Raw genomic sequence first — 12,524 nt, forward strand, 5'->3', positions numbered from 1 at the left:
ACATGACTCCTTTCAACAGGTTATTTTCATAAGAATGTTAAACAAAAGTGGTTTTGGCACTTCAGACAATGCAGTAGGTGGATTTTGTGCATGTGTGTTCTGGGGATCTTTCCCTTTACTAGCATGACATGGAAGACTTTAAAACAAGGCTCCAAAAGGCTTTAAAAATAAATGACATTTTTGTCTCTGAAATGATAAAGCAATAATCTCATTTACTAGAAAATGTGGTGTTGCCGCTACCTGTCATAAAATGCAAATATCTTCAAGCAGTTAATGATCTGATTCCTAATCCTACTACAGAATAAAGATAAACAGCTGTCTAATCTAGGTTTATACATTTCAGTGCATTCTTTGCAATCAATACTTTAATGCACATAAAAAGAAACTGTCAAAGCTTATAGAAAAATGTTTTGCCTAATACCTTCTGTTTCATGCAGATGTGTGCTGTACATGTAACAAAGACTTGTAAATATTATTGGAGAATGTTCCACTGTGCTATAGCATAAAATATTAGAAATGGCAGCATATGCCCCCACTATGGGGGCTGATCCTGCATTAGTTCCTCAGGCCAAACTCCCACTGAGATCAATAGGAGTTTAACCTGAAAAAGGGCAGCAGGAACTGACCCTATATGTTAATTCTTAACTTTATTACTTCAGTGGATGCAAGTATTTTATGTTTTAGTTGTTGACAATTGGCCCAACTGAATCATCTAGTGACTGATCATTAAAGGCGTCTTTTATGCAGTAAACCTGTCCAAAAAGCCAGAGTTGCATCCACTATCTTTTGCTACTAGAGACATGTATTATTTTTGGTTGTACCAGATATGCAGTGAATTACATTTCTAGTTGTCATCACCAAGCAGATACCAAGGCTCACTAGTGGGGAAATATATCAAAAGCATCTTTGTTAATTGGTCCAGAAAGTAGAAGACATCATAATGTTCAGGAAATTTGTTTAGTGCTACATGCTTTTATAGCCTGCCTCTCAAGAGGCTTTGGGAAAGAAAGAGAAAAATATAAAAACTTAATTATTTTCATTTTCAAAAAATAGCTTTGACATGAACCAGCATAAAATGATATTTTACACATAGTTCTGTCAATTTTAGAAAATGCATGCAGTGTCTGGGGTGTTTTAGAAAGAGTCTATGCTTAAAGACACCAGTGTGTTGTATAAAATGATCAATTACAATAATTATTTCAATCATATTGGATCTAAGGCTTCAATGATAATGTAAGATATAAGGTCTAGCTACATAAATGTATCCATTAAAAAAAACTGAAGAGTCAGTAGGTGAAAAGCAGTGTTCATTAGAAGTAAGGCAGCAAAATCTCCAAAGACTTTATCATAGTTCTTTGAATTAAAAATGTCAGCTCTATAATTTTACCATGAGCAGACCTTCTCTGGTACTCTAGTCTGTTTTTATTGCAAGCTGTATCTTTCGGAACCTTTGTTTTATAATTTACTGGCGTGTTGAAAAAAAAGTCTGCTTTTATCAATAAAATTTAAATGATGTGGTTATGGAGGGTTCTTGTGCGATTCTGGAATTTTCAGACATTCAAAGAGGGAGACTGAAAAATGTAATGTGAAGGTACTCAATTGTGCGGGAATGTAAATACAGTACATGCTGTACATGTGTGGTTGGGAGAATGGATCAATTTCCATTTGACAAGGCAGAACATTGAGAATGGGAGAAAAAGTATCACATCTCTACTGTTTGATAGTGGATTTTGTGATGATGAACCAAAGAAAGAACAGACATGTATTCTCACACTCTTCATTCCTGCTTGGCTTGGATTTGTTCATACTCCTACTAGTCTCTTCCATGTTGCTGAAGTTCATATCATCATTGCTGACCACAAAAGTATCAGTACTGACTAAACAAAAGAAAAAAAATTGCTGCAATGTATGTATCAGGAGAAAAAATTAAAAAAAATTCAAACAGGAAAGTACTTTGTAACTGCTGCATTAATTTGTGATATTTGGCACTACAGATGGTTTACATTTGGTTAGTCTGAAAAAGCCATTCAGGAAAAGTGAATACACATTAAAATGTTTTTATTCTAACCTTGAGTGTAAATTTAGCTTCCAGCAAACAAATACTGTAGCTGATTTTTGGCTGATAGTGGTTAATTTTCTATTTCTTCATCTGCATTTTTTTTTCAATTGATTGCAACTTGTTCAAGTCAACTTTCCAGTCAGTTCACCCAAATTCCAACAAGAATTGGTTTATAAATTGGTTCCAACTGGAACTGGTCATTTGGAATTTCCAGCACAGGAAATTGTTTTATATGTGCCTTGATAAGTACCCTAAATTACAAACTGATGTGTTGAATATCTAACGAGGAGAAAAGGTACTGCTATAAATGCAAATGATGTACTAAAAAAAAATCCAATATGATTGGGCAAGCTAATTTCCTCCTAAACATCAGGGCATGGTGAATTTCTTCCCCTTCTCCCTTTTTTAAAGCATCAAATGACAGCAGCTTGTAACTACAGTAAAACCGTGTTACACCTGCTAAATTAAGATGATTTGTTTTTCCTAGCTATGTTATGGCAAGTTGTCAACTAATGAATACTATTTTCCCCCAGGTTCTTAAACTCAAAGCCTATGTCGTGAATCATGGCTATATCCTCCAGGCGATCCTCGGTTCCTATGGGGTTTGTAAGTGTCCTGGTAAGTGTCAGAGTACTCTTCTTCCACAAGTGGGTAATGATCTCGGCTGTGTTGGGAACTGGAAGACAAGCGGTTCCTGCTCTTCCGAGCCCTTTCATTGTGATAATTTTCATCAGAGGTCATTAGACTTCTTCGTTCAACTGGAGAGTTCTCAGTAGAGTGGTTGCTATGTCTCATACGCTGACTCTAAAAATGTAAAGAATGTAAGGATTAATACAGATACAATTTTATTTCACCTCTTGTAAGTTAGTTGTGAGCCTCAGTTTGAGGTCCTTCAGAATCTATCCACGTTTGTAATTCCTTTTTAATAGTAAAATTTATTTGCAATGGGAGATGGATGTGAGAATAGTCTGATTCCTGAAACTGATAGGAGACCAAACACAGCATAATACAATGTATTTTTATGATATTTTTATATGCAATCTTATAAAATTTTACAGAGCACTTTCAGTAAGAAGTGACTAGTAGATCGATTCAGAACACACTGCATTTATCAGTTCCTCTCCCCAATCATGATCATAACATTCATATTTCTATTTTGATTCCTTTTAGAAATTTGTGATGAATCAGTGTGTTTTGCAGAAACTTTCTGAAAAGGAGTTTTTGATTTTTCCAAAAGGTGCACCTCATTATGCATTATTTAAAGGTTTTTAAACTATGAGCTAATAGTGTATAACCAAATACTCTACAGGAAGGATAGCTGAAGTAGTTAGATGTTAAGTGACTTTTATAACTAAAACATAATAAATATTTCAAATAACTTGCACAGAAACTCCTTGACCAAACCATTTACCAAGTAGGGATTTGGCCTTTGTTGTCCTTATGTTTCCATAGTGATTGGTTAATATCTAACCATGTGTGGTCACAAGATCAAAATTAGTTCACATTATTGCCTCTAAACTGGTGCAATGAGGCAATAATCCATATTGAGAGAACAACATTCCATCCAATGTCATCAGACACGGTCCATTATTACCACTGTTATTCTCTCATGTCTCCGCACAACCATCTTTAACAGAAATTCAAAAGGTAGATCAAGCATCAACTTAGCTGACTCTTCTTTCTCTCACCATTTTGCACTCAATATCCTTTTTCTGATCCAAAGGCCAATAGTAAAATGCTACTAGTGCCGTATATACTCGATCATAAGCCGGTTCATTTATAAGCCGACCCCCCCCCCCCCCCAGGATGGATAAGTAAAAATGAAAAATTTTTATAACCCGTTCATAAGCCGACCCTGTAATTCAGGGGTCAGCAAACTTTGGCTCCCGGTCCATCAGGATAAGCCACTGGGGGGCCGAGATGGTTTGTTTACCTCGAGCGTCCGCAGGCACGGAGGTAAACCTAAGTAAACAAAGTGTCCCGGCGCACCAGCTGCTTACCCTGACAGGCCGGGACAGCAACTGGTGAGAAAATTTTTTGGTGGGGGAGAAGCTGGGAGTCAGGGGAGTAACCCCTGTGACCACCCCCCACATGACTCCACCCCTAGCCCAGGACCCCCACACCCTCCCCATGCCATCCCTTCCCACCTTATCTGGGGAGGGCCAGGGGAGGATGTCTCTGACCTGGCTGGAGCTGCTCCGGCAGGCTGGGCAGCACGGTCGCAGCCTGCTCTGACGGGCCAGACCGGGCAGAGCGGCCACAGCATGTTCCAGCGGGCTGGGCTGGGCGGCTTGGTCACAGCCTGCTCTGGGGGGTGGGGCTGAGCGGCACGGCTGCAGCCTGCCAGCCCCGGAGCTGCAGCTGCTTTGGAGGCTGGGGGGAGAGCAGCATGGCCAGAAGCGGAGAGACTCTGGCCCCGCCTCTTCCCTTCTGTGTCTGCTGGCTGTGCTGCCTCTCCTTGCTCCCTTTGTTGGGGGGAGGGGCTGTGTCCCACCTCTCCCTCTCTATACCCGTTCATAAGCCGACCCCGTCCTCTGGTGCTTCCTTTTTTACTAAAAAAATTCGGCTTATGAACAAGTAAATACGGTATGTTTGTATTCTTATGATCTGAGATTTGTATCCATACAGATTTTACTGTATGGTCCTCTCAACTCAGAATTTTTCTCTATTCTATGTAATCTTTCTGGTATAGTTCTACTTTTCACCTCTATGACCTAATCTGTTATAATTCTCTAATTCATAGCCAAGTATTATGTTATCCCAAAGATTTTTGTCATTCCATGTTGTTTCAAAATATCTATTATGGCAAGGTCCTCCTCCATTGTCAAGCTCATAGTTTTTATTTTTGGTTAATATGTCTTCTTATTTAACTCCTTGGTCTAATATCTACAACATCTCTGCAATTGATCTCTGTGAATGCAACTTGTCCCTCCCCCAGTTAATTTGTAATATATGCTCTTTCCTTTACTGCAGTGTTTCCCAAACTTGAGACGCCGCTTGTGTAGGGAAAGCCCCTGGCGGGCCGGGCTGGTTTGTTTACCTGTCCCGTCCGTAGGAGCCGCGATCGGCGGAACCTGCAGACGGGGCAGGTAAACTAACCGCCCGGCCTGCCAGGGGCTTTCCCTACACAAGTGGCGTCCCAAGTTTGGGAAACACTGCTTTACTGGATACAGAGATATCTATGTATTACTGGCTTGATTTTGTAGTTATTCTGATCTCAATCTCTTCACCTCTTCTGGGTGTGGAACATATTTAATGTGAGTTAATATTTGTAGGTGTTGTACAAAAGATACAGTCTTACATTATGAGATAAGAGGTTGTCATAACCCATATCTGGCCTCACTTGAACTGCTGGGTTCAAAACTGGGTCCTGCAGAGATAAAAACATTGAGCTTCCACCACTCAAGCCAAAGGGCTTCAGTCTATTAGCTGGAACTTGCAGACTTCAGCCTTGTATGTGGATCAGCCACTAGAGGGTGACAAATCTCAACGTGTGTTGCAACTGCATACGATTAATATGCTCAATTTGAATTTTACATATTTCTAAGTTGCATTGCATCTTGAATCTTGAGCTTCAGACTGGCACAGTTTATATATACCGGTATATAAAATATAAACAAGTACATTATTAAACTTGTGTGTGCGCACTCTTCACTTTTGTTTCTCCTGGACTTGAGTGCATAAATGTACACCTGTACTGCATTAACATAGGATTCTGGCTTTTTCTGCATTCGATTTCCTAGTAATTTAAAGGTAGTATAGCTGATAAAGAAAAGGAAAAAAAGTCATAAGGGCTTAAAGAACTGTAGTAAATACTTAATGTAGCACAAGCACCTATGCTGGTTTAATTCCTAAAGTCTGTATAAGTACTTCAATCACCTTATGGTGTCAAACACTTAAACTGATGTAATTATTCAGATGGCAAATGTCTTGAAAGTGGTGTAAGACATAAGCACTTAAGATATGTATGTCCTTAATGTGATACAACTATGTCAACCCAACTTTCTAAATGGTCTGAAACACTTAAGTGGCATTGTGAACCAAATCCGGCAATCTTTACTCAGCCATAATAAACTCAGTGGGTATTAAGGGACAATGCATAGACCTTCTGCTGGCCCCCTGCATAGGGGTAATTTTCATCTTCAGTGTAAGTTTTCCCTATGTAAGTGGAGCCACATGTCACAGTCACTATCAGTGCCTACTGACTAGGGGTAAACAAATAGTGGAAAAAAATGCGGTGGATAGCCATAATTCTTCAAATGGATTTGCTTTGGCTATGCCCACAGTCCTTTTGGGTTTGCTTAGGTGAACATTCAAGAGATGTCATTTTACTGATATGAATGGATGGCAAACTGAAATGTTACAGTTAAGTGAACATGGAAACAATATTTTACAATTGTTCATGTGATTACTAATGCCAGAAGTGCTAGTGCACTCATCCAATCAGGGAAAATAATACCACACAATTTATTGGGCCTAACAGAATCAAGCTACCTGGTGAAAAATATGATTACCAAAAACTATCTATCTGTAGTCAACTGTGCAATTAATTCACAGAGTAATTTTTATATATTTATTGAATAAATTTAAATAATCAATCAATTTGAATGTTGAATCACTTTATTCAGAAATTAGGATCTGCCTCCAAATATTCCATGAGCAGAACAGAGGTTAAATTTTTCAGGTGAATTATGCATTACAAATTATTTGCTCAGCTCTATTGCTGACACATATTAGCAAGTGCACATTCCTCAAAAGTCACACACACATGCAGAACTTTTTCTGAAACTTTCAGAAATAATGAAAAAAATGTTCACTGAATTCCCTCCCGGTCTTGCATCTTCAAACATTCATAACTGTTATTTCAAAAACATTTTTTTCAAACTTAGTAAAGCACGTACTTCTCATTAAGGACTATTTACATGCCACGTTTGAAGTTTCAAAGTTCGCCGTTTTTGAGCTATCCCTGTGAAAAAAAATGGTCAGAATTTTTTTTTCAATGGGAAAAAATGTATTTTATTCACACTCAATGAACTCAAACAGATGAAAGGGATTTTGCTGAAGCTTTACCTTGGGCCAAGCATGGAAAATTTTGGCCCAAAAGATGAATGTGATGAAAAGTTATGAGCATGTGAAAATGGAGTTATAACAGAATAAGATCTGCAGCCTTAACTATAGTATTTCTTACCAGCATAACTGCTATCATATTTTACATGCTTATTTTCAGTCTGAAAGACTCTTAATTCTAATGGCACTTTCTCACATAAAAAGATGCAATTTTGTTATATAGCTAAAATAGCTTTTGACAGAGTGCCATTTATCTCAGTTTATTCCTCATGCCAAAAGGAGTTATGGGTATTATATTCCCCATTAAAACAAAACTAGTCCGAACACCAGTGCACTCCATTAATAAAATGTTTCTCTGTTGAATAAGTGGGTCTATTTTGCTTTCTTGCTGTTGGCACTTACCAAACAGCAAATACTAATTAACGAAACAAATACTGGATACAGTTTATAAAACATATTATTCTGTTTTCCTATAATTAATAAAACTGACCTGTACTGGTGACTGGGGGCCAAGATGCATATTCATACCTGTAATCCGGAGATTGCAGTAGGGTATGGTGAAAGTGCAGTCGATCCTAGGTTTCTTCCAAGAAGAGGAGTCATAGGTGTGCTATTGGTGGTATGTGTAGCACGCCAGTATGCCTCTAGGTATTCTGCCAAATGTTCACACGCATCCTCAAGCTGATTTTCATCCAAAATGACATCAAACATTTCCTGTTCACAGCAAGAAAATGCTAGTTCAGTATTTTTTTTATGGGCAGCAAAAGAGGGACACCCAAATAACCATAGGTTCATAGAAACGTTGGACTGCAACAGACCTCAATACGCCATCTAGTCTAGTCCCCTGCACTCAAGGCAGGACTACATAATAACTAGACCATCCCTGGCAGGTGATTGTCCAACCTGTTCTTAAAAATCTCCAATAACGGAGATTCCACAACCTCCCCAGGTAATTTGCTCCAGTGCTTAACTACCCGTACAGTTAGGAAGTTTTTTTATGTCTAGCCTAAATTTAAGTCCAATACTTCTTGTCCAGTCCTCAATAGTTAAGGAGAACAATTTACCACCCTCCTCTTTATAACAACATTTTATGTACTTGATGACTGTTATTTCCCCCCTTCCCAGTCTTCTCTTCTCCAGACCAAACAAACTCAGCTTTTTCAATCTTTTCTCATAGGTCATGTTTTCTAGACCTTTAATCATTTTTGTTGCTCTCCTCTGGACTTTCTCCAATTTGTCCACATCTTTCGCAAAGGTTACTGCCCAGAATTGGACACAATACTCCAACAGAGGCCTCATCAGTGCTGAGCAGAGTAGAATAATTACTTCTCATTTCTAGCTTACAATGCCCCTGCTAATACATCCCAGAATGTTAACTTTTTTTGCAACAGTATTCCATTGTTGGCTCATATTTAGTTTGTGATCCACTATAACCCTCAGATCCTTTTCTGCAGTATTTCTTCCTAGGCAGTCATTTCCCATTCTGTATTTGTGCAATTGATTATTCTTTCGTAAGCATTGGCCTTATTGACTTTCATTTCATCGTATTTATTTCAGCCCATTTCTCCAGTTTGTCCAGATCATTTTGAATTCTAATTGTAGTTCTGAACTCTGGGGCTGACTCAGATCTCTCTGATAAACAAAATCCTGATTCTGAACTCAGATCCGGAATTGAACTGTGCTGCTGAAGAACATCTCTATTCTAGTTCATACAATTTACAGTTATATTAGCAACGGCATTTCTACTTAGCATAACTGCTAAAGTTCAGGACATACAGCTGTTCAAACATTCACAGCTGGGAATTCTGTCTACAGCACCTACATATGATGTGTATGCATTGTCTTAACTGCCTTCATTTATAACTATCTGTCGAAATGGCCCTGTGCCTGTTCTTAAATTGGTGAGGTCTTAGGATTTCTTTTTTTTCCACCAGGAACTCATTCATTGGTGACAGTACTTAAGCACCAGAACAAATACCTCAATACACTACCTCAGATCTGCTGACACTTATATGCCACACAAAGTATATCTATTGTTGAACACCAAAGGAATGTAGGACACACAGCTCCTGTGACTTTCTGGCTGCCAACAGGGCAGTTTATATGCAGCTAGTGTTTTCATATTCTATCAGCAATGGAAGTGGTTTAGAGCTGTACTAGATGAGTGGATTTTTATGAATTGCAAGACAGGCATAATAAAATAAATGCCCGTTTTCTATAGAAAACATATTTTCATGAATATTCACAAATTTAGTCCATTGAGAAAATTCAGCATTTTCAGCAGTGAAGTTTTGCACCTGTGTCTTTCCCCTTCACTTTCAATTCAGTGGGAAAATATACCATGGAACTATAGCAGGAATAAAATAAGGACTGCATGGTGCAGGTGTTGTAGTGATTGGTACAGTAAAAACACACACAAAAAAACCACATAATACCCTGCTCCCCCATCCCTTATATACACATATATATCTAAATAGACATGTAACTCCACAATATATGTGAAGCGGACATCCATATGGTAAATTGTTTCATCTGATGTCTGCCCACTAATCCAGTCCCCACAACTTCCTCTAACTCTTTAACTGCCACTTTAATTTTTTTTAACCAACTGACTTAATAAATGTTTCCTCGTCCTCCCCGCAAAAGTGGAATTAAATCCTCACCTCCTCCAACTCACATACTCCAAACACGAAGACTGCTTGAAACCTAGGATGGGCAAGATTCAGTGCTAATCTAGTGATAGCTTCTCTGTACATAAAAACAATATGATGTTACAGCTAGTTATTCTGCAGCCCTGCAAGACTATATGTGAGCTATAGCTCACTGGCAAGTGTAGATTCCCAGTTTCCAAATGGGAATCACCTTTGCTTCTAGCTCTAGGGGACCTGAGATAATGGAATTTAGTTATGACATATTTAACTGCAGAAAAACTATTTTATGGCTGCCCGAGTCATGTACAAATGGACTTATGATAATGAAGGATTAGTGGGTGAAGGACTATGAAAAATGGTCCCAGTAAAAAGCTTTAAAATTCTCTAAACCATTTCTAAAATAGCTTTTTGTACCATCTTTTCGTTATACAGAAATCATGCTGGTTTAGTGCAGTCTGAGTGTTCTACTGACACTTGTCTGAGTTTACCTGCAACTCACACGTGGCTTTGCCACTCATGAGTAATTCATCCTTTCAAACAAATGCTGATAAAATCATGTATTCCATTACATTACACACACGCGCACACCCACAAAACCACTAAAACAACATTATAAATGTTCCAAAGTCAAGCACTTAAAAGTTAGGAAATGCCAGAATTAAGATTATCTGTACATGCAAGCCAAAAGCACACAGTACTTTTGAAAATAATATGAACATGCAATGTGGTATTTGGACTGTATTGTCTGTGTTTACTACAGGGTCAATTCTGAGACAGGCTGATTTGAGGAGGTTAAGTAATTTCCATGAAAAGGAAGTTACTCACCTTGTGCAGTAACGATGGTTCTTTCAGATGTATGTCCCTATGGGTGCTCCACTGTAGCTGTATCTGCGCCTCTGATCGGAGATTTTGGGTAGCAATGTCCATTCAGCCTGCACATGTGCTCTTCCTCCGTCCTGGTCTGCCTTGAGTCTAACACTGTGCGGGCAAACTCCCCTCAGTTCCTTCTCTATCCCAGAGCCCCTTATGGAGAACTCCAAAGTAGAGGGGAGAAGGACGGGTTGTGGAGCACCCATAGGGACACACATCTTGAAGAACCATCATGACTGCCCAAGGTGAGTAACTTCCTCTTCTTCTTCGAGTAGTGTCCTTATGGGTGTTCCACTGTAGGGGACTCCTGAGCAGTATCCCCCATGGAGGGCTGGGGCTTTGGAATGGGAGTCTGTTACTACAGAGAACACTGTGGAGCTGAAGATGGCATCAGAGGCCAAATCTCCAGTGATCGCATAATGTTCTGCGAAAGTGTTGGAAGGGGGCCAAGTCACTGCTCTGCAGATTTCTGAGATGGGGCATCTTTAAGGAATGTGACTGAGATAGAAATTGACCTCATGGAGTGCATATGGATTTTGGATGGAGGCAACAGGTTGCACCTTTGATAATAGAGATTAATGCAACCCAAGACCCATTTGGATAATCTTTAAGCCGATATCACGGAGCCTTTGGATCTTTCCGTGAATGAAAGGAAGAATTTAGGGGACTTCCTGAAATCCTTAGTCCTGTCCAAGTAGAATATTAGTGCTCTTCTAACATCTAGCATATGCAGAATTGCTTCCCTGTTGTCGCGATGTGGTTTTGGGGAAAAAACAGGACAATGGATCTATTGGTTCATATGGAAAGTAGAGGCAACTTTAGGGAGAAACTTGGGGTGCAGCCTCAGAGTTACTTTGTCTTTTTAAAAGACCGTGTATGGTGGGTGTGCCATTAGGGCCACTAATTCTCCTATGTGCCTAGCTGAAGTGATGGTAATTAGAAATGCTGTCTTCATGGACAGGTGTAAGAGATAGCAAGTTGCCATGGGCTCAAAGGGAGATCTAATCAAAGCTCTGAGAACTAGGTTAAGATCCCAGATTGGAGTGGGTGGTCTCACATGCAGGAAGAGATTCCCAATGCCCTTAAGGAATCTATACATCAGCAGGTGTAGATTATCTAGATCAGTAGAATATCCATCTGCTTGATAGTGGAAAGCTATTATGGCCGCAAGAGGTACCTTAAGGGAGCTGAGTGAGACTTTTGACCTTTGAGGTCTAAAACGTAGTTTAAAATTAGAGGGAGGGAAAGGTCTGTGTGTTTAGAATGACACCAAACTTGGGATCATTTCAATTTTTGTAGGTCAGTACATTGAGTGGTTGACTTTTGGCTGTGCAGCAACACGTCTTTCACCTCGTCAGAGCATTCTGCCTCTAAGTCTTGGAACCAAGAAGAAGCCAACCCTGGAGGTGGAGGACCTGAATGTTAGGGTGAAGGATCAGCCTGTCGCTTTGAGAGAGCAGGTGGGGAATGGGCCAAAGAGGAACTGGAGGCCATATTGCCATCTATGTCAGGTAAGGGAACCAGACTTATCTTGGCCAGGAGAGGACACTCAGAATAACTCTCATTTTGTCTCGTCAAATTTTCAACAGGACCTTGGATAGAAAAGGAAACAGGGGAAAGGCATACAAGAGGTTCTTGTCCCATGCAAGGATGAGGGTGTCTCCCAGTGAATGTTTCCCCAGGCTGGCCCTGGAGCAGTAACAATGATATTTCTTGTTCCAGTAAGTAGCAAAGAGCTCTGCAGTCGGGGTTCCCCAAAGGGTGAATATGTCTCAAAGCACCTCTGAGTTCAGTTCCCATTTGTGGTGGTGAGAAAAGTTCTGAGACAGTCGGCTGTCACATTCTGTATCCCTGGTAGATGGACAGCTGAGATGAGT

General features: G+C 39.7%; 1 protein-coding gene across 2 annotated transcripts in view; it reads right to left on the reverse strand.

The window, feature by feature from the left end:
• Positions 1-2,602: 2,602 nt before the first annotated feature.
• CACNB4 (calcium voltage-gated channel auxiliary subunit beta 4) overlaps positions 2,603-12,524 on the reverse strand; it is a 192,131-nt gene continuing 182,209 nt past the window's right edge. Inside the window, exons 14-15 of one of the 2 annotated variants that reach the window (XM_024209120.1) lie at positions 7,655-7,840; positions 2,603-2,863 (exon numbers count right to left, since the gene is read on the reverse strand). In XM_024209120.1, the coding sequence (XP_024064888.1) occupies positions 2,603-2,863; positions 7,655-7,840 (447 nt within the window). Of the gene's footprint in view, positions 2,864-6,902; positions 7,026-7,654; positions 7,841-12,524 lie in introns of those variants that run through there. The other variant, XM_024209121.1, reaches the window with a different exon arrangement.

The sequence above is a fragment of the Terrapene carolina genome, unplaced genomic scaffold, assembly GCF_002925995.2.
Source record: "Terrapene carolina triunguis isolate 2854851 unplaced genomic scaffold, T_m_triunguis-2.0 Scaffold62, whole genome shotgun sequence".
Classification (NCBI taxonomy): domain Eukaryota; kingdom Metazoa; phylum Chordata; order Testudines; family Emydidae; genus Terrapene; species Terrapene triunguis.